A 22,047-nucleotide genomic window follows, 5' to 3' on the forward strand; every position below is an offset into this window, starting at 1 on the left:
CGTCCCGGCGGAAGGGTTGCCTTCAACGCTCCTCGGATCCCGTGTCAGTCTTCTCTCTCCCTCCCTCTCAGCTACCCGTCACGCCACCCTTCTATTCTGGCAGCCTTTGCATCTACATGCATCACGTCATGGCGGTTTCTGAGACAAGCCAACCCACAACATGCTCTGCTCCTAGAGAACACAGCAAGACTAGCACCGTTTCTTCCGCCAGCTCGGGTCTTGAGGGGCCGGCCCCCCCTTTCTCGAACAACAGCTTGCCCAGCTCGCCAGCTCCCCCTCGGACTTCCGAAATGATGACAACTTCCCTGCCGTCTCCCTGGCACAGGAAGCCTCGGACTCCCGGCTTTCAGCCCCAAGAAACCCTCCAGAACCTGACCGGATACTACGCCGAGCTGAGGGCCTTGATGGACGACGGAGGAGCACAGGATGACAGCACCGAAGGAAGAACGAGCGACAATGCCAACTCGACCGCCTCGCCCTCTGACGACAGCTACCAACCCTATCGCCAGGTTCAGACGGCCGTCTTCAAGCAGTTCTCACGCCTCGATCCCACGTGCCGTTCCATCCCTTCGGACAACTGGCTTGACTCTGCGCGTAGAAGCAACCTCGCCTCTTCAGCCTTGGCCACGCCCCTGTCCAACCCAAACCACGCTTCGTTCATGCTAGTGTCTTCGTCAGCCCACCCGCAGTCCATAAAACAGTCATCGGTCATCTACACGCCCACTCGAAGTCCTCGGATAGCTCCAATCACCAGCTCGGGTCCCGCCGCCGGCTTCGATCAAGGAATTCCTGTGCCTCCGCCGACCCCTGAGTCTCTGTCAACACCTGTCTCCGCGACCTCTCAAGAGCGTGGTGGTAGCACAGACGCCACGAGGAACATCAATCACCCATCTGCCACTGCTTCTCTCGCCTCGCCTCCCGCGCAAGAGGTGGCCCAGATCCGAGACGAAGCCAGGAATATGCAGAACACCACGGCCGTGGATAAGGACAAGGATGGAGACAGGAACAGGGACAACAGCGGCAATAGCAACGTTGAAAACAGCAATAGCAGCCCTCTTGTTTTCATCAACGTCAGCCAGGGGAGCGCCAACGATCCCAGTCCTGGACCCAGGCCTGGATCCAACGCCGAAACTGTGACCGGCAGCACCTCCTTCACGGTGACCATCACGGCCAACACTCTGGGATACTGCTTCGTGCGTGCTGATGGCTCACGCACTCGCCTTGTACCAGTCGATATGCTCCCGTACCAACTGCAGGGAATCCCCGCAAGCGAGCCTGCCGACGACCGCCTCGTGCCGCTGCCCATCCCGACGGGGGTTGGACCTGATGGCAGGTCAAGCAACTCGCAGACTCTTACAACTGTGGTGAGCCTTTTTTTTTCTCTTTTTCAGTTATTTCTCCTTCCTCTCCACGCGTATGCGCCTTTTCCATTGGATTCTTACCTTCGGGATCTCTGCTGGGGTGATCCTGGTGCTTCGATGACCGGCAATGCTGCGATGAGTCTATTTTCCAGTCTTCCACCATCACGGCTCCTCTGCTCATCCGCTGACCCCTCAACTCCCGTAGTCCAACATCTCAGGAACCCCCGCCAGCGGCCCCAAGCGCGCCAAGATCTACTGTGACAAATGGGTCCACGAGGGAGTGTGCGCCTTCACGCAGCAGGGCTGCAAGTACAAGCATGAGATGCCGACCGACAAGGCCACCCAGCATCAGCTAGGGCTCTTCCTGGGATACCCAGTGTGGTGGAAGCGGCGCCAGGGCGAACTCGCCCGTATGACAGCGCAGAACGCCCAGAACCGCGTGGCCTCTGCTCGGGGACCCGATACGGCCCGGCCGGTCCTCCCCGAGCCTACAACCCCAATGGAGAGGTACACTGCCTGGGCTGGAAAAGCTTTGAACAACGGCAGCAGCAACACTAACTTTGGCGTCAGGACCACGAACAACACAGGCGTTAACCGAGCTAGCTTGAGTCCGAGCTTGAGTATAACACCCCTCAACGCCAATCGCCTTTCGGTCTCGCGCTGGAGCAATGCTCCCCCATCACTCGCCGTAACCGCATCCTGGCGGAACAACGGAGCAGCTCAGCGCCGGCAACAACTGCAACCGCCCACCCACCTCGATGGAACTTGTGACCGCCAGTCTCTTCATCCATCCTCAGGCTACCAGGCTTCATCCAGCGCCGCCTCGACGAGCACCATGCTCTCCACGGCTGCTCACAATGGCTATTATTTTTCAGGCCAGCACCAGCAGACCTTGCGTCCTGCAAACCACCACAATGGCGGCCAAAGCAGCGACAGACCTCCAAGCACGGGGACTCGTGAGTGGCCTTGGAACTGTCTCGGTGGCCCCGGGGGAGGTGGCGGGGTGCGGGGGGTTTCGGAGACGCAAACCCAGGCGCAGACGCAGGTACAGATGGGAGGGAGGACCGTTGGGGAAGCGATGCTTTCTGCTTGTAGCTTTTGTGAGTGTCATGTTCATCTCTCTTCTGGTCAGAGAAAACGGCCAACAGGAACTAACCGACTCCCCCGTCATGGGTATACCACCAGCCTTCCCCTTTACCAACACCCACCATCAGTCCCTCCCCGCCCCGTCTCCCACAGCCCTGACGGCAACAGCCACAAACACCATCACCGCGGCGCCAACTCCATCCGCAATGGCCGCTCCCCCAGCCGGCTCGCCATCTCCATACGGGCCTATCGCGCCGCCGGTGCGCTACCCACCCGGCACCGTCAGCGGAAACAACAGCAGCAACACCACTACCACAGCCACCTTCATAGGCAGCGACTGCTCAGCCATCAGGAGCAGCATCCCCACCAGAAACAATCTGGCTCGCGAGATCCCCAACCCCTACGCCGCATCGTCGATGTTATCCTCTCCATCCCCCTCATCACAACCACCGGCTCCGTATCACCATCACCAACATACCCAGCAGCAGCAGCAGCAGCAGCAGCAGCAACAACAACAACAACAACTCCACAACAACTCGTAGAGCGCGGGACCAACAGAAGGAGACAAGAGCAAGAACACAGAAAAGAACACAGCCGGGTGTACGCAAGCGGTAAGAAAGCATCACGAGGCAACAAACAAAACTGATCAGGGCGAGACAGCAATGACAGAAGGGCAGTAGGCTCGCGAGACTTGTGGTTAGTTTAATTTGGGTTGAGTGGAATCGGGTCGGTGAGCAGAGGCACATATGCTGTACTTTATTTCATCCTTTTCTTTTCTTTTTCTTTTTTCCTTTTTTTTTCCTTTTTTTCCTTTTTCTTTCTTTTTTTTTTTGCTTTCATAATATCTTTGTTTTGTATTCTTCCCTATGTCCTATTCATCATCATCATCATCATCATCATCATCATCCATTCAGCCACATTCGAATGGATATCTAACGACTCCCCTCCAGCAACCGGTGTAGTTAGACGTCGTGCCGGCCGTTCTTCTTGTCCTGCTCTTGGCCTCTTCGTCATCACCCATGTTTGATAGAGCTTGGACAGCTTTGGAAAAGCTGTCGCCCGAATCCACGAGATGGTGATTGGGCTGGAGACTGTGTATGAGCTACAACGAAGACCCCCCAATGAGACTGTTCGGGTCACCAGAAGCGGGAAGAAAAGGGAAATAGATGGAAGAGATAGAGACAACGAGGTGTTCTATGCGGTTCGTCCATCTCCTGTGGTCACCAAGCCGCCGGGATATCTAGCAACGAGAGAGCTTGCTACTCAGCGTGTCTTGTTGTTCAAGGTGCCAGCAGATCCGTGACTGCCCATGGGGGTTCTTTCTGTAATAACCATCAATTCATGTCATATGCCATCATTGGATGCTTCATGCGCGGACTACTCCTCGCCGCGCCAGCTGTCCTTAAGGAACAAGCCTTCTGCAAAAGCCCGGTGGCCCATTTCAAAGTCTAGCCCTGCTTGCACTCCGTCCCTCTCTACCGTCGCACTGCAATCGGCTCCTTACCCCCTCCTCTCTCCTCAAAGCAACCCTTCTTATCCATAACAGCCTACAATGCAGCGCTTGCGATTCCCTTCCCTGTGACTCCCTGAACACCGTAGAAGCTCTAATACCCCGTCACGACGCCCGTCATAAGATCTTCGTCTTCGATCTGGCTCATAAACGGCGTCGCATCGTCCATGGCCCCGGCCCTTCCGCGCCCATCCAGATCCCTCTTCTGCTGCTCCACGACGTACTTGATGTACTCCCTCGAGCTACCAAGGCGGTCGCTCGTCGCCCGAACAAGAGGCGCCAGCTCGCGCAGCCGTTCGGCGGCGGCCTGCATGCGGCGTGCAAACTCCGCTTCCGACAGCCCGCCACCGTCGGTTGGCCCCCCCTCATCGTCGTCCAGAAAACGCAGATACGCCGGCCCGTCTGCGGGCCGCTCCACCACGCCGCGCAGCATGCCGTCCTCCATCATCTGGCGCAGAAGCTGCTCGACCTCTTCCTCCGTAGCTAGCGGGGCGGCGGTCATGGCGTTGTGGGTGCGCTGGCGGATCTGCTCGAGCGAGACGGCCGTGTAAACATGGCGCAGGTTGAGGATCTGCCAGCGCTGGAAGTGCTGCAGGACGAGATGGACCAGTGTCAGATTGTTCTCTTCGCTGAAGAAGGCGGGGCCGATGGTCTCGAACTCGGTGCGGAGGGCCGCGGCGGAGCCGTCCTCGAAGGCTTTGGCAATGGCATGGTACGGTTTCCCCAGGGTGGTAAACGCCTTCTGCGCCCCCGGGGCCGTGGTGGGAGGCAGTTCTGGGGTCTTGCCGGTCCGCAGCAGGCCGACGAGAAGCCACTTGTTGTGCGCCTCCACCATGATCTTGCTGCAGGAGTGGTTATCGCGGGCGGGATAGGTAACAACGTGCTCGAGCGCGTCGTGGGCCTTGTGCCAGTCTTTTAATTGGATGTAGCACAATCCACGGATGAGGTCGTACTGGAGCACATCGGTGCTGGTCAACGACTTTGTCAGGCCCGTCTCGATCGCTATGTACGCCGCAGGCGGCAGGTCGGGGCTGCAGAGCGGCCGTGGGTCCTGGGTGCTCTTGATTCCGGGGTACGAGACGATGCTCTTGTCGAGGAGTGGGAGGGCCGGGATGATGTTGTCCGTGTCCAATGCGAGCTTGGCGAGGGCGACGTGGTGAGATGTGAGCACCGAACCCATCGGGTCGAGTCGGAGGAGGGCGGTCGCGACGACATCAACTGCGACGGAGGCCTAGGCTGGCATTAACGACAGCACGGCGGGAGGGATTTCTGCTGCTGCTGCTGCTGCTTACAGGAAATGAGGTCCCGCTAAGGGCCCATTCGAGCAGGCTTGACAGGGCCTTGCCAGAGTAGCGAGTCTGTTGGGGGTCAAAGGTGCAGAGAAAGACGGAAGCCTTGGCCAAAAGGTCGGGTAACGGCGCGCTCCCGGTGTTGATGGCGGTATTCAGCAAGGCGAGGTAGGACATGGAGTTCACGGCGGGGTCGACGTGCTGAACGGAGCCAAGGTCAGCCGAATGGGCTTTCAAGACCAGACAGAATAATGGGAACAAGGGATCCGGCGCACTTCAAGAAGGTTGGCGGCGGATTGTCGGAAGTTTGATGTGCTGGCCAGCTTATCGAGTGACTGGTGATGGGATTTGGCCTGAGAGTGGTAGTCCTCCAAGCTGGCAAACCCGCCGGCCGGCGGGAAGCCGAGGAGCAGCGTGGCGAGCTGATCCATCGGAAACGATCCGGGACCGCCGGGGGAAGCAGTCGTCTATGTTCGGTCGACGAGGCCGGCGGAGGTGGTGAAACGGCCAAATGTGGCGTCGGTTGTGACGCTCCGCTATGACGGCACCTGGGCAGTCTCTTGCGGGCGTGGTTGTGGCTTGGTCGCCGGTTCGACGGAGGAGTACAAAACTGCCGGCTTGATTTCCGCGGAATGCTTGGGTGGCTTCTGGACAAGAAGAATGCCAGGCCGGCTGCTGGACGGGGAGTGTGTTTGTTGCGTTGGGATGCAAGGTACCTGAGGTTGGAGGTTCTAGGTAGAGAGAGTTCCGCCTGGGAGCTTCCGCCCCGCGATCTGGCCTGCCCCAGTTGCCCCACAAGGCTGCCGCCTGCTGCCCCCACATGCTCGGCAACCCTGTCCGTTTGTTGACATCCACCCTCCCCCTTTCGCAACACAATGAAGGGGCGAAAAAGAGTCCATCAAGCTGGGCCCGGCATATATATATATATACGCAGCGCATCGCCAAGCAGTTCATCACAAACCGTTCCTGTACCGAGTCCCATTCTAAGAATATCATCATGCCTAGCAGAAGAAAGTAATATAGACAAACATCAGCCAGCGTTGTTTCAGTCCTCCGCCATGTTACCTCCACATGAGTCCCCCATGCCTCTCTCACCACCCGCCCAGCTGCTTGATCATCTCGGCCAGCTTGTGACCTTCCGCTGCGTAATTGATCGGCGTGACATTCATCACGTTATACCGCATCCTGGATGCTGTCAGCAGGAGGCGCGGCTCCGACAGGGCAAATCAAAGGACGTACCTAGCTTGGTCATTGTACATCTCCATCTTGGCGCGGCACCGGAACTCCCACTTGCGGCAGCTGGCCGCCTCAAACACGCTAGCAACTCTTTCGTTGCGCTCCTCCAGCTCCTTCAGCTCGTCAGCCGTGTGGCCCAGGATGGTGCGCGCCGAGTCGTCAAAGGCGTTGAGCTGCAGGTGGCCTGTGTGGTCGCAGACGCCCATGAGCAAAATGTAGCGCCACCGCGGCCGGTCGTGCGTGACGTTGCACTTTTCGCACTTCCAGCCGTCGCCCATGTCAATCACCTTCTTGTTGCATTCGGGATTCAAACAGGCGGGGTATGCATAGTTTTCCTGCTTCAGGAACACAATGGTGGCCTTCACGGTGAAGTATTGCATCTCGTCGATGCCCAAGGTTGCCTCCTTGACTTGGGCGGCCGTCTTGGGCTCGTCGCGACGGCCCGTGCTAGCGCCGAGCGACCCTGTCTTGTGGGTGACAAATTCGCTGTTGCGGCCGTCCGCCTCGTACCAGCCCTTGATCTTGTGGGCCTCGGGGATGTCCGGATCGACGGTCATGGTGCCCGACGACAGCAGCGACAGCGTTTTGGTGCCGCTAAACTCGCCGACGCGGGTGCCCTTGAAGGCCAAGACGGACTCTGGAGCGGCATCAAATTCGGTGGCCGTGCGGCCCCAGATGGCGACGCGCACCGAGTAGCCCGTATCGTCGACCAGGGTCAACTCGCGCTTCTCGTACTCCTTCTGCGTCGTCTTGGACGTGATGCGCTCCACATCGGCCACATTCTTCACGACGCCGATGACGTCGACCGTCGCGTCCTTCTCCACCTCGTTCAGGTCCCGCAGGTTGCAAAAGTTGTAGCGCACCTGCGGCACCGAGCTCTGGTCCTCGGCCTTCTCGATGACGGTGCCGCTCTCCAGCATGAGCTCGTAATCGTTGGGTAGGTTGCTGAACTGCTTCTTGGCCATCGAGACCCTGCACGGCGTCGAGATGTAGTAGACGGAGCCCTCCTGAATCAGATCGTAGAACTTGTCCACCTCGTTGTTGAAGGCCGTCGCCCGGATCTCGCTCGTCTCGTCGAGCAGGTTGAAGCTGAAGAGCTTTCCCTCGCCGTTCTGCTTGTGCCAGTGCCGTATCTCCGACTTGCTCGTCACGCGTGCCTTGATGGTCCACTTTGTGGCGAACGGCGAGACCGCCTCGATGGGATATATCGTGCTCGCCAGCGAGCTGCCCCTGCCGCCACCGCCCCCGCCCAAGCCACCCACCGGGCGGCTCGGCCCTTGAGGTTGCCTGGCTACCGCCGGCTTCGTCTCCTGGGCCGGTTCGTTCTTGGTGCCGTAGAATCCGGCACCGCCGATGACCGTGTTCTGCCGCTCGGCGCCGACGCCGTCGACGGGCTTAGGGTCGCCGATCTTCTCCGGGGTGCCCAGGGATTCGATGACCTCGAGGTCCAGGACCATCATGAGGCTCGAGTCTGTCAGCAGCAGCTCTTCTTCGCAGGAAGCTCCTCAACATACTTCTTGCCCTTCACCGATTGGGCTTGGTATTGACGCAGACGGACGATGGAGCCCCGCTGCAGCTGGTTGTTGTGCATGACATGGTTCGCCTGGGTGGCTAGCATGCACTGCACGAAGTTGCGGATGTCGCTGAGGACGATGCGGTACCGCTCCAAGCCGGGGTTTCCGGTCTTGTTCTCGAGGTGCTTGATGTGCAGGCACTGCAGCACGGGGACGGGATATGCCAAGGTCGCGCGCTGCGGGTCGCTGAAGACGGTTCTGAGCCGGTCAGAGGGATGCGAGTTCAACCGACGGATCGACGAACTTACTCTATGAAACCCTGGGTGATATGCTGCTCTGCCATCTCGATCGTGGTGGGTGGGTGTGTGAATGAATGTATGTATGGTTGATCGGATGGAATGGGGGAGTGGTCGGGGAGGAAGGATGAAGTTGACGTTGGTGTTTGGAAGAGCGATCGGCCGGCTCAGGCTGCAGCGAGTTGAGCAGTCGCGCTGGGAATCGCGCAAAGCGCGTCGAGGGGCAAAAAGGTGATTTAATGGGGGCGCGTACAGTGGGTATAGAACCAACACTGTGTGATACCCCACCCTCCCCTTAGACGCTGAGACAGAGGTCTGGAGCCCTTCAGAGCTTCCCAGAGACAAGCACTTCCTCCCGACTCGAGTCTTCGAATATGAAGTTGCGATCTCTGGTCTCAGGCATCACCGTGGAATATCTTCATAGCCCTTCCCATCCAAACCCAAAGTCCAGAAACTGGAGTAACGGCCCAACTCTCTCCCACGTCGTCCAAGGCCATTGGTGGAGCATGCAGTCTTCCCCGCTATGTCGGTGAGGGGCCTCGTTGAGCCCCCAATGGTACTTTGCCCAAGTGTTTGGGCAACTTAAGTTCGGGTTCACATCCAGGTACACGGTACGCCTAGGTACCTTAGCAGAATCACAAACTCTAGTCTTTTCTTTGAACCTGGTGGTACCGTTCAGCGAAGCCCGCCACGCCATTCTCTTCCCGCTCTGCTCCCAGACTCGATCCCACCATCACAATGCCCTCCCCTCTCCTCATCGACTCCCACGTCCACCTCCCTTCCTCCTCCACCTCCGAGTCTCCCTCCCTTGCCGAGTACCATACCACCACCACCACCTCCTCCTCCTCCTCTTCCCTTCACCCCCTCGCAGGCGTCATCCTCATCGGATCTGACCACCCCAACGATGACGAGCCCTTGCGGGAGCTGGCGTCTATGTCCCAGGCGGCTGCCGCAGCAACCGCCAGCTCGGCACCGAAGGTCCTAGCCCTCGTCCCCTCTGCCCCCTTCCTCTCCGGTCCCGCCAAGCTCGAGGAGTATCTCGCCCAGGCCGAAAAGGAGGCCGGTTCGGAGGCGTGGAAACGCGTGCGCGGCTTCCGGTACCTGCTCCGCGGCGGCGACAAGGCCGCTCGGGGCGCGGCGTTGGAAGAGGAGCTTGTGGAGGGGCTGAAGCTGCTCGGAAGGAAAGGGTTTGTGGTTGAGGTGGCCCTCGAACGCGGCGGCAGAGCACAGCTGGAGGAGGTGGTGGAGATGGTGGGGAGGGCGCATGAAGGGGTTGCGGAAGGGGAGGAGGTTGTGTTTGTTCTTGGTGAGTGTGTTGCGCCCGGGATGTGTTTGGGAGTGAGCGAATGATGTGACTAACATACCGACCTGCGTAGACCATCTGGGCAAGCCCGACTTGACCGTCATCAACCAGGCTGACCCGTCCTTCCTCGCGTGGTACGTTTTACTCTCTCTTCTTCTTGTTCTTCTTTTCTCTCTCTGTCCTCCTCTCCGCACCTATGCCAGGAAAAAACGAAATGCTAATTGAAGCGTCAAGGCGCTCGGCCATGTTCACCCTGGGCAAGTCCACCAAGACCTACCTGAAGCTGAGTGGGTGCTTCTCGGAGCTGCCCGAGCGTCTCAAGTCTCGCTCCGCCGAGGATATCTTCTCAGCTATCCTCCAGTGGTTGGCCGTCGTGGTGGCAGCCTTTGGCCCACGTCGGCTTATGTTTGGCAGCGATTGGCCCCTGTGCGCGGATGGTGTGGGCGACGACGCCTGGGGCAAGTGGCACCGTGTCGTCGAGATGGTGTGCGACTTGGCCGGCCTGAGTGAGGAGGACCAGGCGATGCTCTGGGGAGGGACGGCGAAAGAGGCTTACGGGCTGGACTGTTAATTGCCGCGAGGGGATGCTGGCAGGATGTTCCCTGTTTTAAAACTTCTTTAGGGATGGGGAAACAGGACAAACGTTGTGGTTCGTTAACGGATAGGACAATAGTTACGGCACCTAATCTTTGCATGAGCATGGATCCCTAGGGTGGTTCGAGTCTCGCATGCTCTTCTCTGTCGTGATGAGTGGGCGTCATCTACAGACGCCACCTCAACCTTCGTGATACATGATTGGTCTTGAAACCGAACCGTCACGATAGCAGAACTTCTCAGGAGAGTTGAGGGCTTCCGCAGCTTACCTTTTGAACCAGCCTGACCGGCGGCCCCCAGCGACCATGGGAGGTTCTACACTCCCCGACCTATAAAAACAAGGAGGAGCTCAGTATTGATCGGGGAGAGTTATGTGTTACGGGTGCCCCCATGATCCCAGCATCCGCGACCGGCTCGGGCGCAGAGGCTCTATCTTCCCCTTCTCCTCAGCGTCTGCAGAAGTTGAGTCGCAAGAGAGATGTCCACATTCGCGGATCTTGATCCCATACGACGGCTGTTCACCGTTTTTCACCCTCCGATCGAATGTGAGCGAATGAGTGCCGCGGCTGAACAGGGAATACGTATAGTAGTCGTCATGTTCGACACGTGCACGCACAGGAGCGTCACATGAGGTCAAAGCTCGGCGCCCGGAAGAAATACCCGACGCAACCACGCGATCACACAAGTCCAACCGTCGCTCGCGGCAGGCGGGCGAATCGGGCATCACTCCGGGGACGCTCACCGAGGTGTGAAGGACCATTGCAAAGCGTCTTCCGGTTCGCTCGCGTGACGCGACGGTTGCGACGACGACGGTGGTGCGCTCAGGCAGATCCTACTGCGACGTTGCACTGGTAATGCATCGCACGAGGATTAGCATGAAGTTGACGTGAGCAACGGCCGGCTCGGTTCGCTGCTGACGGCGTCTGGTACCCGTATGCGATGGCACGGGGTATTCAGCTGCAATTTCCCCAAGGACCGGAATGCTTGCTGCCTGGTAACTTTTGGAGGCTGGGTTTGTACGGAGCAGACGCTCAAGCGGGTGGCCGTACATGCTTGCTTGTATATTGCTCGTAGATTGGTTTTACATACAGGGCGCATCAAGCATAGCAACTCCACCGCCGTGGAGCTAGTTTCTCTCGTATTGACTACCGGAAGCAGGTTTCTGATACTTGCCACCAGTCCGGTAGCCGTTGGTGGGAGGGGGTTGATGCCAATGAATCAGAATGGATGATGATCATCCGTCCGTCAGAGGCGGCGACCCATCAGCCCGAAACACAACCCCGTCCTCCGGTCCGACTTGATTGCATTATGACTCCGCCTTCATCGTCACACAGCCGCCCAGGACGGGGATATGAGCTGATTGCCACATAATGCTGGATGTAGGCGTCCTTGTACCTGACCCACGCAGACAGTGCCGCTTATGCTGATGAGTGAAAGACATGGAAGACATGCTCTCGTCAGATGCCAGCATGAACTGCCGGCCAACACACTCGGGGCCTGGTCTCGCAAGTGAAGCCGCGGCATGGCGAGCTGGCAGAGGGGGTGAAAAAATCAAAATGGTGTCCAGAAACGAAAGAGCCGGACCTCCATGTTGGCGCGCTAACGCGGCCGGCTGGTGCGGGCCAACTCGATCCGCGGCTTGGCGCTGCTACCGGCAGCACGGAAAATCTGGGGAGCAGCTGCAGCCCAGAACGGGGCGGGACAGGGAAAATCAGGGAGACGTGCGGTGTCGTGCCCTGGCGATCCTCTTCTGGAAAGTTTTTTTTCCTTCCAGAAGAATCGCCGGCGCCCCCCCCCCCCCCCCCCCCGGGAAAAGCATCGCGTATATTTCGCTAGCTCGGAGTCCGGCCCCGGCAACCGGTCGTTAGTGTGTTGCCACCGCTCAGCTTTCCACGCCAACGAAATGAGAACCACCGGGATGGTTCTGTAATATTGGAGTTGGTGTTGAGCTTTTTCTTCTCTGACCAGCAGGGTAAGAACTGTGGGCCAGCAGGGCTCATGCCCTGTTGAAATTTTGACAGAAAGGGGCTGGAATTAGCCCGTGCCAGGCCGTCAGATGACACGGTGACGGCGGCGCTCTGGTTGCCGGAACGCTGCTGGATGAGGGGGGGCAGAAAGAAAGACACGATGCCCCTTCTTTTCTTCCGGAGAACGGCACGGCGCATCCAGCGTCGCTGGGTGCACAGGCCAGGCTGCAGGTGCGGGCTGTTGTAACGTTGGGGATTCGACGGTTGCCGTCACTCGGCGCCGAAAATAGTAGCTGTGACACCTATGCGGTTTTCCATCAGAGGATGCTGAGCATTGCGGTGCCGCGCCGTTACCGCAGGAGGCCGGCAACGGTTGCTGGTCCGGGCTGGCTCTGCCGCCCGCAGAGAGCCCATTCTGGGGGCGGGGAGCGGCAGGGATGAAACCGACAGCAGCGGCGTCGAGGGCACAGCGGCGAGTTGAGGTCGTTTCGGTTTCGGCCTTCCCGGACCCAACACACCACAAAGAGCCTGGACGGCGCAATTTACGCCGCCCCCTGGCTGTTACCACCCGGTCGTGGGTCGCCGGGCCATCTCCAATGCGAGCACCGAGGACGTGGCTGAGGGAGGTGACGGCGACCATCAGATAGGCGATTGGAGTGATCTGCCACCTTCCTCGAGAAAGAGGTCCGCGAAGCGCGTGGCTCGTGTGGGCGGGAAGAATGTTTGCGAACTGAATCGAGCCATCGGGAAAATGCCAGATGCCAGACGCATAGATTGGAAGAGGGCTGGGGTAGTTGCACAGCGAGATGCTTTGGTAACGTGTGACAAAGACACAGGATTGGATTTCGCTTCCGCCAACAGCAGGCCTGAGAACATGGGCCGTGTTCAAGCCGCCCAACAGCTAGAGGCATGGGCCCGAACCAACACAACATTGGGATTACGTATCTGGAGAAACCCGACCGACCTTGGCATGGTTTTTGGGTTCTCGAACGCTGAAGGTGGGGCGGATGGAAGCCGAGTCAAGCCTCCAGGGGCACTGTGGGGCTGGATGATCCATGCCCCACAAGACCCCAGACGGAAAGACGGGACGGGAATGGTGGGGGCTGGACCCGGAACCAGACAACCCTGCCCCACGGGGAAATCAATTCTCGTTTGCCCTCTGCACCATTCCAGGCAACCTGGACGTTCATTCCCACATGTGCTCGTCTGCTCCCGGCACAAACAGCAATCCTGTCGCCGCCAACCATCGGCATGCTCCTTTATCCCTCAACACATCTGAGCTCTCCCAGTGGCTGCTTTGCCGCTGGTCCGTCCAACAAGTCGAACGATGAAAATCCGTGTCCGTTGTTGGTTGGGTGGCCGTCTTCTGCCGGCCAGGCCCAAGACGGGGAACCGGTCGCCTTGGGTCCCCCTGTTTTCAGTTCCAGGTCGTAGGGCCTCCTGTCTCCAGCTGCTGTGCCTGATGGATGTGGCTAGGCCCCCGCTCTTTGCGTTGTGACGTCGGTTGGGCTATCACGCACCACACAGCAGTTACGCAGCCTGTCCATGGACGATGATGATGATGATGCTGCTCAGGCGCTGCGAGGGCACCGTCACCTCACCTCATCGCCGGGCAGAATGACGTAGGTTTCCAGTCTGACAATCGACTCAAGTCTGGGGTCGAGCACAGCAGAAACACTCCTGACTCGGCCCGTCGTCGATAGTTTCCAACAACCCAACGCCTGTGTGTTGGCCAAGCTGTCATGGTACTGAACCCACTGCCCTAGCCAAGACATTTCCCGCGCCATGGCTCAGGGCCGTCGGCCATACTCTTCCACCGCCCGAACTGGCCACCCTGGAGACAAGGCACATCTCCCGAGGCCCAGTTTGCCACTGCGGAGAGCTTCCCCGGACCAGAACACCCACGAAACCGCCAGCGGGTTTTCCCCCGTGATCCCAAAAGATTGAGAAATCCATCGACCCTTTGACTCGTTGTCCAGTTCCTCCGTATGACGCACTCTGTCCGTCCGTGCCTTGCTTGGGCGCAAGATCCTGAGACAATCTCGGACCATAGCATGAGAAACAAAGGGAACGGAAAAAACGGGGAGATCTGGGGTTGTGGCATGCATTGGGCGGGAACCTTGAGCTATCCATCCGTTCCCCAGAATTCCACCCTCTCTGTATGCCCCACACCCCTTTTCATCCACACCCCCCCCCTCCCCTCTCACCCCTGCTCCCTATCAAACGGCCAGACCAGCCTGGTCTCTTTGGGCCCGACCTGTTTGCACATAAGAACACACTCGCACGCCGTTGGGTGTCAAGTTTTTCTCTTCGTCTCATCATCTGTTTCTTACCCGACCATCACAGCGGCCTGTCTACATACGACGACGATCACTTACATATCTGCTGTCGGGATCACCTCCAAAGAACGAGTCAGCCCTTGAACGCCACCAGGTCAATCACCCCCAAGCCGCATCACATAACAAGACGGGATCGCTTCGCTCCCAACTCCTCCAAATCCTCTACCAACTCGCCGGCCACCAAAGCCACATTCTGCTTCCGATCCAACTTTTATCCAACGCCGGACGTCGCATCTACATCTCATACACACACACTCTCTCTCTCTCACACACACACACGATCACCAACCCACCAATCAACCAACAAAAATGGAGGCTGCCTCGCCCATCGCCATCCTCGCCCCCTCTCCGCGCCGGACCCCCAACATGATGGGTCTCAGCCGCCTCATCACCGCCCAGGAGGACCTCTTCGCTAGCCTCAACGCCTCCCTGGCCAAGAACAACATCAACGACAAGCTCCGCGCCACTCCTGTGCGCCACATTCCCGAGAATGACTACACCGTCCCGGCGCCGCCGCCTCCCAGCCCTGTCGGGTTCCGGGCGCCCTGGTAAAACGGGGGAAGGGCCGTACGGGCGTAGCTTTTTTTTCCCTCTCTCTTTGGGTCTACTGGTTTAGCTTGACTTGTATTGGGTTTGGCGTTAGAGTATCGCGGGCGTAACGGCATCATTCATGGACGGGTCGGTAGGGGGTTCGGATTTGCTTGGTCAAGGGGATATACATGGGCAGACGGGAAGACCAACTAATATGGAGGACGTGACCTGTTTGGCGTTACATAAAAGTACCAGTCTTGAAGTTGTTTTGGGTAGTTAGAGGGGTTAGGTTGTGCTTACAAAATTAGGATAACATGGATAATGGAACTAATTACACTCTACCTTGAGTTGTGCGTTCCCTGAAGTGCCTTGCAAGAGGAGAACTGCAACGACCCCAGGACCTATGTACTAAGGTACTTATCTGACCATACTTATCACCGGGAGCTTGTTGTAGATTTTGTCTATCGACCCTAAGAGCCAGCATTTACAAGCAAGCTTGTACGCATGTGCGTCCGTGCGTGCGTGTGTGTGTGTGGGTGTGTGTGTGGGTGTTGGTACCCTATCTGCCGAGCCTACCTAGGTACCTTGTCTAGTCATCCTCAGTTCTTTACAGTGTGTGCGCCTGGGATTGATCGAGGTCTGTCTAATCAGCTTTCCTGGGAGGTGCCTACGTTCTACCGAGCATAAGGTAGACGTCGAGATGGGTGCATGACTCATCAGCCACGAACTATGTGATAGGCGAGATAAGAGGAGGGCATGAGTGACGTTCATGGCCACGAGCGATATGCCGGCCACATAACAGGTTCCACAAACGCAGATCTATCGGCCGAGTCCATAGATGCGTCCCGGTTCCCGTCAAATTCGGTCCGTTAAGGAACGGTACATAGTACTAGGCGTGTCGGTTGGCCTGCATGTCCGTCATTTGCATACACCTTCCTTACCCAGCCAGCCCATCGTGTCGGTGGACGTGAGACGCATAGGGTATATGCATGTTCCCCAATGTTGAAACGGGCCGCGCACGCTTTTTTTTTTCGTGTGCCCTGTCGCACGACAGCTCGTGGTGGTGGTGTTGTAGTTCCGGTCTGGTGGGTTGTGGGTGGGATGAGGTCGGACGAGGTGGGAATTTCACCATGGATGGAAAATGCAGAAGAATGGCACTTTTACATCCGAGAGGAGGGCGGAGGGGGGGGGGGGGGTGGTGGGGGGTTCTTACAGTTGGAAGAGACCTACACGCATCCTACCCTCTGGGGCTGGTGTATACACGTGCCTTCATGTAACGGCCACTCACCTGCCAAGTACAATAGGTAGACCATAGGCGGAGAGAGAGAGAGAGAGAGAGGGGGGAGATCAAGGAACCCCTGTCGTGAGTATTATCGTGATATCATTCAGCTTGACGACACGCTATATGCTAAGTGCTGATAAGTGTCATCACCGCACCGCGCCGTGGCTCGTGTATGTACAAACAAAACAAGCTCACCGCCCATGAGCGAACGGACAAGAACGCCATTTCAAGGCGCCCCTGTCCGCTCGCCCTCCTCCTCCGATTTCCCAATCTCCCGAACACTACCAAACCCTCATCTACCTGTTCATCCCATCCCTGAGGCCAGGGGGTTGCACCCTCCAGCTCTCCGGGAAGAAAACGAACCCAACCATCCAACCCAGCCTTCCACACTTCCCAGAAACAGCGACCTCAAAGCCCCATAGAATTGGCTTCCTCAGAGCTTGGCAGCCTCCTTGAGCGTGCCGACCTGGAGCTTAGGGCCGTACTTCTCGATCACGCTCTTGCTGTGGTACTTCCAGAACTGCTTGCTGGCGTCCTTGCCGCCGAAGCGCTTGAGGATCTTGGCGCCGCCAGGGTGCTGGTCGAGAAAGCCTGCGGGGTGGTTAGCATGTATATATATATATATATATATGTGTGTGTGTGTGTGTGCGTGTGTGCGCGCGCGCGCGTGTGTGTGTGACGATTGAACAAGACAGAGACCACCGCTGTGCCTGAAATCTTCCACCATGCCGGGAGCGCTTCCCCAAGCTCAAGGCGGCGCGGAATGAACGAGCCATCCCGGGGAGTAAAGGGTCAAGACATACCAGCAACGTCATAAACATTGCCGTCGATGATGAGGAGGATGGACTCGCCGTCCTTCTTCTCGGCGACCTCGGCCTTGGTGAACTGCTTGGACATGGTTGCTACTGGGGCTGCGTCGGCAGGAGGGTATCGGCAAGACACGGGCTATGGAACGGGGTGGGAGTTCGGCACCAAAAGCGGATGGAAACCAACAAGCAAGAAAGCGCGGGCGGTCGTATATGTAAACGATGATGGTATACGCCGAGGAACTAAGGAGAGACTGGTCGTCGGTGATTGCTAATTGTTGGAAGGTGAGTGGATGGATGGAAAGGAGACAGAAAGCCGGGGCACGGGACTCGGCTTCGGCTCCCGCATGTGGGCATTTGAACCTCGGCTCGTGACGGCGCACCGGTGCCAAGCCTTGGGGATTTGCCAGGGGGGGTCCGGTCCTCGCATCAGGGGCATCCCGGGAGCGGCTCTAGTACACTTCTGCGTACGGGCCAGGCACAGGCACAAAGAGAGTCAGCGGGAACAGCAAGTTGGAAAAAAAAAGTGTGGGGTTGGGATGCAATCCACAAATTCCATGAGAAACCGGGGCAACTGGCGAACGTCATCGCTGTGGTCTGGATTCGGACTAACTGGAGTCTGGTATCCAGTCTGCTTGGTGTCGAGTGGCGCCGGTACCGCTCTACACGTACAGTAACTATATATACCTAGTTCAATCCTAACATCCCTAGCGTCTCGCCATGCAATGCAAACGATGCCCGTCTTCCCAACTCCTCCTAACCTACCCAGTCCTGTGATCTAGCTATGCTCCAAGGTGAAATAGAAAGGGCTTTGGGAAACGAGTCCGAACCCGACCCCGAGCCCAACACCGCAGAAGGCCTTGTGTATCATGCGCCGAACCCAGCCCAACCGCCCGGAGCAATACCAGCTGCTCCCCGACCCAAGGATATAGAACTGCAGAAGAGACAAAAAATAGCGGCAGCAGCAGCAGCCAACAAACGCGCATTCCCCGCCTACAACATCCAAATCACCCACGCAATGCCCAGCCACAAGGCCGCCTTCGCCATCTCCAATCTCCCCGCGCTGTTCTGCTCCGGCCCGCAGCACGGCCTCCTCTCGTACGTGACGTTGTTCATCCTCGCGGCCACCTCGAAAACGCTCCCCGGGTAGTTGCCGTAGTTGTAATAATCCACGTTGAGCACGTTCGGAGGGTGCCCCCAGTCTCCCCGGCAGTTCGCGGCGGCCATGCCCAGGCTCCCCTCTCCGTCCGCCGCGTTGGTCACGTTGAGCTCGCTCACGGCCGGGACCAGGATGGTCTGCCCCAGCAGCGACACCTCGGCGTTGAGGTTGTGGTTCATCAGGTACAGGTAGTCGTTGCGGGCGGCGTCCGGGTTCAGGTCGGGCGGGCGCTGCACGGTGCACGGGAAGGAGCGGTCGATCGGGTCGAAGGGCGTCTCCCACATGTGGCTAAACTCGTCGAGCAGCCAGGGGTAGGCGTTCTGGTCGGCCATGTAGTCGAGGAACATGACGACGCGCTGGCCCGACAGGATAAGCTGCGCGAGGGTGGGCCAGTCGTCGCGGCGGAGCGGCACCTTGGCGGGCGTGAAGACGAACTGGGTGATGCCCGACTCCTCAATGTAGGGCACGTACAGGTCCGGGGTCGAGTAGTTGCCGTTGCCGAGCAGGATCGTCACGACGTCGTAGGGGTGCGCGGCCACCCAGTCGCGCACCTGGCGGAGCCAGTCGGTGATGGGCCCGGCGTCGAGCAGGTCGCACGAGGTGTGGCAGAAGTGCGGGACGGTGCCGTTGGCCGGCCACTGGATCTGGCCCTGGAGGAAGCGAACGCCGTCCTTGAGCTGGTCGAGGACGGGAAACTCCTGGTTGGCGGCGGCGCTGCCGGCGCGAACGAAGGGGCTGTTGTGGCAGCCCACTTGAGTGATGTTGCTGTACTTGCGCTCGCAGAGCTCTGGGTAGCCATTGCAGGGGCGGGTGTTGGTCGGGGCCGGCGAGGTGGATGTCGACGAGGTTTGGGTTGAGTTGCCCGTGCCGGTGGTGGTGCCGGTGGTGGTGGGAGACGAGGATCCCGTGATGTAAGTCAGCGAGTCTGTGGTGGATTCGGATGGGTCCGTTTCGACGGCTTTGGAGACAAGGTCGGTTGTGCCGGTCGAAGCGGATGTCTTGGACGAGGTGGGAGGGGTATCGGTGGTCCGCGGGACGGTGCCGGTCAGGTATATGATGTCAGCGGTGGTGGATGTCGTCAAAGATGTCTCCTCCTGGGCCAGCGCCGGAGAGACGGCGAGAGACACAGCCCAGAATAGGGCGATGCGCCTGAGGGACGCCATCATGAGCGGAGGTCGCGATGTGAGACAGAGTCTCCCATGAGAATGGGGGGAGTAAACAAGGCGGCAGCCAGGAAAACAAAACAGCAGAGTCGAGGATTCTGCCCGACCTCCAGGCTTGCGATCTGTCAGCCTGAAATTCCAGGAGGGGTTGGGAGCCCTGGGCCAAGACACAGCCACGAATGGAATCTACTGTGTAACGGTGGAGGACTTTGTGATTTGATGCTGTAAGGGGCGGTTGTTGGCAATCTTGGACTTGGAGTTCGCGCCACTTCAGGGTTCCAGGTTTTGTGGTCTCTCTCTCCCATTGATCAAAACAAGGCGGCAGCGCTCCCAACCCGCCCCCTTCAGTGGTTTGAAGAGTCCAGTTCGGGCCGTCAGCTCCTCCGCCTCGCGTTTCTGCCAGTGGCGACCGCAGCCGCGTCTGCACAGTGACGTGCTGCCAAGACGCTGGCGCTGGCTGGACGTTACAGCGTAAGCCCTGCCCGGCATCCGAGATTGCGCTGCAGGCGCCACGCCAGGCACGAACAACCCGGGTGAAAGCCGGTTTCAGCGCCCCAACGGGGATGCTTCACGAGTTCCCATGCTTCACGGGCTGTCCAGCCGGGCTCAACATCATATGTTCATACAGAGCAGTGCACTGTGGTGCTGTGCAGAACCAATCCGTTCAGGCGGTGGAGAGCTTGGCCCCGTTGACATCTCGTAAACAATATGCCCCTTGGGCTTCGAGATGCAACCCAATCTGGGTCGCTGTTCTGCCATTGCGTGGTTGACCGCCATTTCCGGACACCTGGGAACCTTTCTGGGCGCACGGTGGCCACTGGATTCGCCAGCGCCAGCGGCTCTTCAAACACAAGCGGACCGCGCGGCAGCGCGCTGCGCTTCTGGCACGCCACCGCCAACGCACCCGCCGACGAATGTACTCGGTAGTTATGTACTTGTAGAGAAACGCCAAGGGGAGGCGAACCTGCTGCAGGCAGGGCTGCAGGGCCCTGGAATCCACCCAACTTCGGAAGCCGACAAGGAGAGGAGGGGGGGGCTGGTCCGTTTCCAGGCTCTCGCGCCAGATCCACTCGCTCCTTCAATGAAGGCTATCACAACGCATTTTCACACCTCACCCTGGATGAGGGGAGCAACACGAACTTTCACCAACGGCCGCCGTCAGCAGCAATTCTCATTCGGATCATCAGTCGATTGCTCCTTTTCACCGCGATTGAGCGCAGACTCGGAGCATCTTTGCGCCTAGTCCGAGCTCTGGTCCGGGATCGACCCTAGTCCGGCGTCATCTGTTTTGGCCCAATTCATCTGGTTGTAGACGTCTCAGGCTTCATTGTTCATCTCTCAACTCCATTACCTATTTTTTTTCGCATCGCACCTGGACTGTTTCACCTGGCTTTCCTTTCCGTGATCCACCTCCATCTCGCCGGCGGCTCGTCACCATGGGCCTGCCGACGGCTCTCCGGTCTCGCATGAAACATGCCATCTCAGAAAAGACGTCATCAGCATCGACGCCACCCGCATCAAGACAACCCACATTGAGGCCACAGAGTCCCGTCGCGTCGGCAGACCCCTCCGACGCTCCCAGCGATGGCTCCCAACTCACCAACGAGGCCATCAAGCGGGCGACGCGCCTCCGCAAGGGGTTTGCCCTCAGCGCCTCCTTTGCCTATCTCATGAACCTGATCTTCCTGATCCTCGTAAGGCCTCGTGAAACCACGTCCCCCGAAAGCGAGGCTATCTTGCTGACGCTCACCCCCAGGTCATGATTGGCAACCTCGCTCCACGCCCTGTGATCGATCAGACCTACTTCTTCAAGCTCGTCCTGGCCGACATCATCCCTCTCTCGGTGCCCAATGCCCGGCTGATCAACAGCATCGCCCAGTCCATCGGCCTGCATGATTTTTACCAGGTCGGCCTTTGGAATTTCTGCGAAGGCTACCTGAACCGGTTCGTGCCCCTCCCTTGCCCCGCTTTGTTGACCTCCCCCTTGCAAACCTATCCGGCTAACCACCCCGCCACCCAAACAGAGGCATCACCTTCTGCTCCCGGCCTGAAACCCTCTACTGGTTCAATCCCGTCAGCGTCCTCATGGACGAGCTCCTCGCGGGCGCTACAGTTGCCCTGCCCACCGCGCTCGTCACCATCCTCGACGTCCTGCGCGTCACCAGCCACATCATGTTCGGCTTCTTCCTCACCACCACCATCCTCTCCTTCCTCCTCTGCGTCCTCTCCCCTTCGCTGCCGGTCCGCTCGCGCTGGTGGAGCTTGCCGATAGCCTTCGCCGCATTCCTGCACATGGTGCTGCTGATCGCCGCGTGCGGGGCCGCCACGGCCATCAGCGCGGCGTTCAAGGTCGCGGCCGAGGCGCAGTCCGAGCTGAACATCAGGGCGGAGCTGGGGACGAGGATGTTTATTTTCATGTGGTTGGCCACCGGGTTCGCCGTGTGGGGGTTTGGAGTGCACGCGGGCATGGGGTGTTGCTGCACCTCGAGGAGGGATCTGAGGATTGGGAGGAGGGTCGTAAGGGACGGGAAGAGCGCGAGGTTTTAGGGAGGGGGGAGGTCATACAGGGGCGAAACGAGGTTTGGCGTTCACAAGGCCTGGGATCCGGGGT

General features: G+C 58.7%; 8 protein-coding genes across 8 annotated transcripts; 4 read left to right on the forward strand and 4 right to left on the reverse strand.

The window, feature by feature from the left end:
* Window positions 1–116: 116 nt before the first annotated feature.
* On the forward strand, window positions 117–1,955 carry VTJ83DRAFT_7252 (uncharacterized protein; the record flags this gene model as incomplete). The annotated part of the gene is made up of 3 exons (XM_071014054.1): window positions 117–1,364; window positions 1,567–1,868; window positions 1,949–1,955. The coding sequence occupies 3 exons, from the start codon at window positions 117–119 to the stop codon at window positions 1,953–1,955; spliced, it is 1,557 nt and encodes a 518-aa protein (XP_070863469.1).
* A 2,096-nt stretch (window positions 1,956–4,051) lies between these two features.
* VTJ83DRAFT_7253 (uncharacterized protein) lies at window positions 4,052–5,677 on the reverse strand (the record flags this gene model as incomplete). The annotated part of the gene is made up of 3 exons (XM_071014055.1): window positions 4,052–5,188; window positions 5,250–5,447; window positions 5,522–5,677. The coding sequence occupies 3 exons, from the start codon at window positions 5,675–5,677 to the stop codon at window positions 4,052–4,054; spliced, it is 1,491 nt and encodes a 496-aa protein (XP_070863470.1).
* Window positions 5,678–6,337: 660 nt separating this feature from the next.
* On the reverse strand, window positions 6,338–8,339 carry VTJ83DRAFT_7254 (uncharacterized protein; the record flags this gene model as incomplete). The annotated part of the gene is made up of 4 exons (XM_071014056.1): window positions 6,338–6,431; window positions 6,486–7,946; window positions 7,997–8,254; window positions 8,305–8,339. 4 exons carry the CDS (start codon window positions 8,337–8,339, stop codon window positions 6,338–6,340), a joined length of 1,848 nt encoding a protein of 615 aa, XP_070863471.1.
* Window positions 8,340–9,030: 691 nt separating this feature from the next.
* Window positions 9,031–10,166, forward strand: VTJ83DRAFT_7255 (uncharacterized protein; the record flags this gene model as incomplete). The annotated part of the gene is made up of 3 exons (XM_071014057.1): window positions 9,031–9,598; window positions 9,669–9,729; window positions 9,830–10,166. The coding sequence occupies 3 exons, from the start codon at window positions 9,031–9,033 to the stop codon at window positions 10,164–10,166; spliced, it is 966 nt and encodes a 321-aa protein (XP_070863472.1).
* Window positions 10,167–14,804: 4,638 nt separating this feature from the next.
* Window positions 14,805–15,047, forward strand: VTJ83DRAFT_7256 (uncharacterized protein; the record flags this gene model as incomplete). The annotated part of the gene is made up of 1 exon (XM_071014058.1): window positions 14,805–15,047. One exon carries the CDS (start codon window positions 14,805–14,807, stop codon window positions 15,045–15,047), a length of 243 nt encoding a protein of 80 aa, XP_070863473.1.
* Window positions 15,048–16,741: 1,694 nt separating this feature from the next.
* Window positions 16,742–17,205, reverse strand: VTJ83DRAFT_7257 (uncharacterized protein; the record flags this gene model as incomplete). Its single annotated transcript, XM_071014059.1, has 2 exons — window positions 16,742–16,899; window positions 17,112–17,205. 2 exons carry the CDS (start codon window positions 17,203–17,205, stop codon window positions 16,742–16,744), a joined length of 252 nt encoding a protein of 83 aa, XP_070863474.1.
* A 902-nt stretch (window positions 17,206–18,107) lies between these two features.
* Window positions 18,108–19,439, reverse strand: VTJ83DRAFT_7258 (uncharacterized protein; the record flags this gene model as incomplete). The annotated part of the gene is made up of 1 exon (XM_071014060.1): window positions 18,108–19,439. The coding sequence occupies one exon, from the start codon at window positions 19,437–19,439 to the stop codon at window positions 18,108–18,110; it is 1,332 nt and encodes a 443-aa protein (XP_070863475.1).
* Window positions 19,440–20,872: 1,433 nt separating this feature from the next.
* On the forward strand, window positions 20,873–21,983 carry VTJ83DRAFT_7259 (uncharacterized protein; the record flags this gene model as incomplete). The annotated part of the gene is made up of 3 exons (XM_071014061.1): window positions 20,873–21,130; window positions 21,193–21,380; window positions 21,461–21,983. The coding sequence occupies 3 exons, from the start codon at window positions 20,873–20,875 to the stop codon at window positions 21,981–21,983; spliced, it is 969 nt and encodes a 322-aa protein (XP_070863476.1).
* Window positions 21,984–22,047: the final 64 nt, after the last annotated feature.

Source organism: Remersonia thermophila, chromosome 7 (assembly GCF_042764415.1).
Source record: "Remersonia thermophila strain ATCC 22073 chromosome 7, whole genome shotgun sequence".
Lineage (NCBI taxonomy): Eukaryota > Fungi > Ascomycota > Sordariomycetes > Sordariales > Chaetomiaceae > Remersonia > Remersonia thermophila.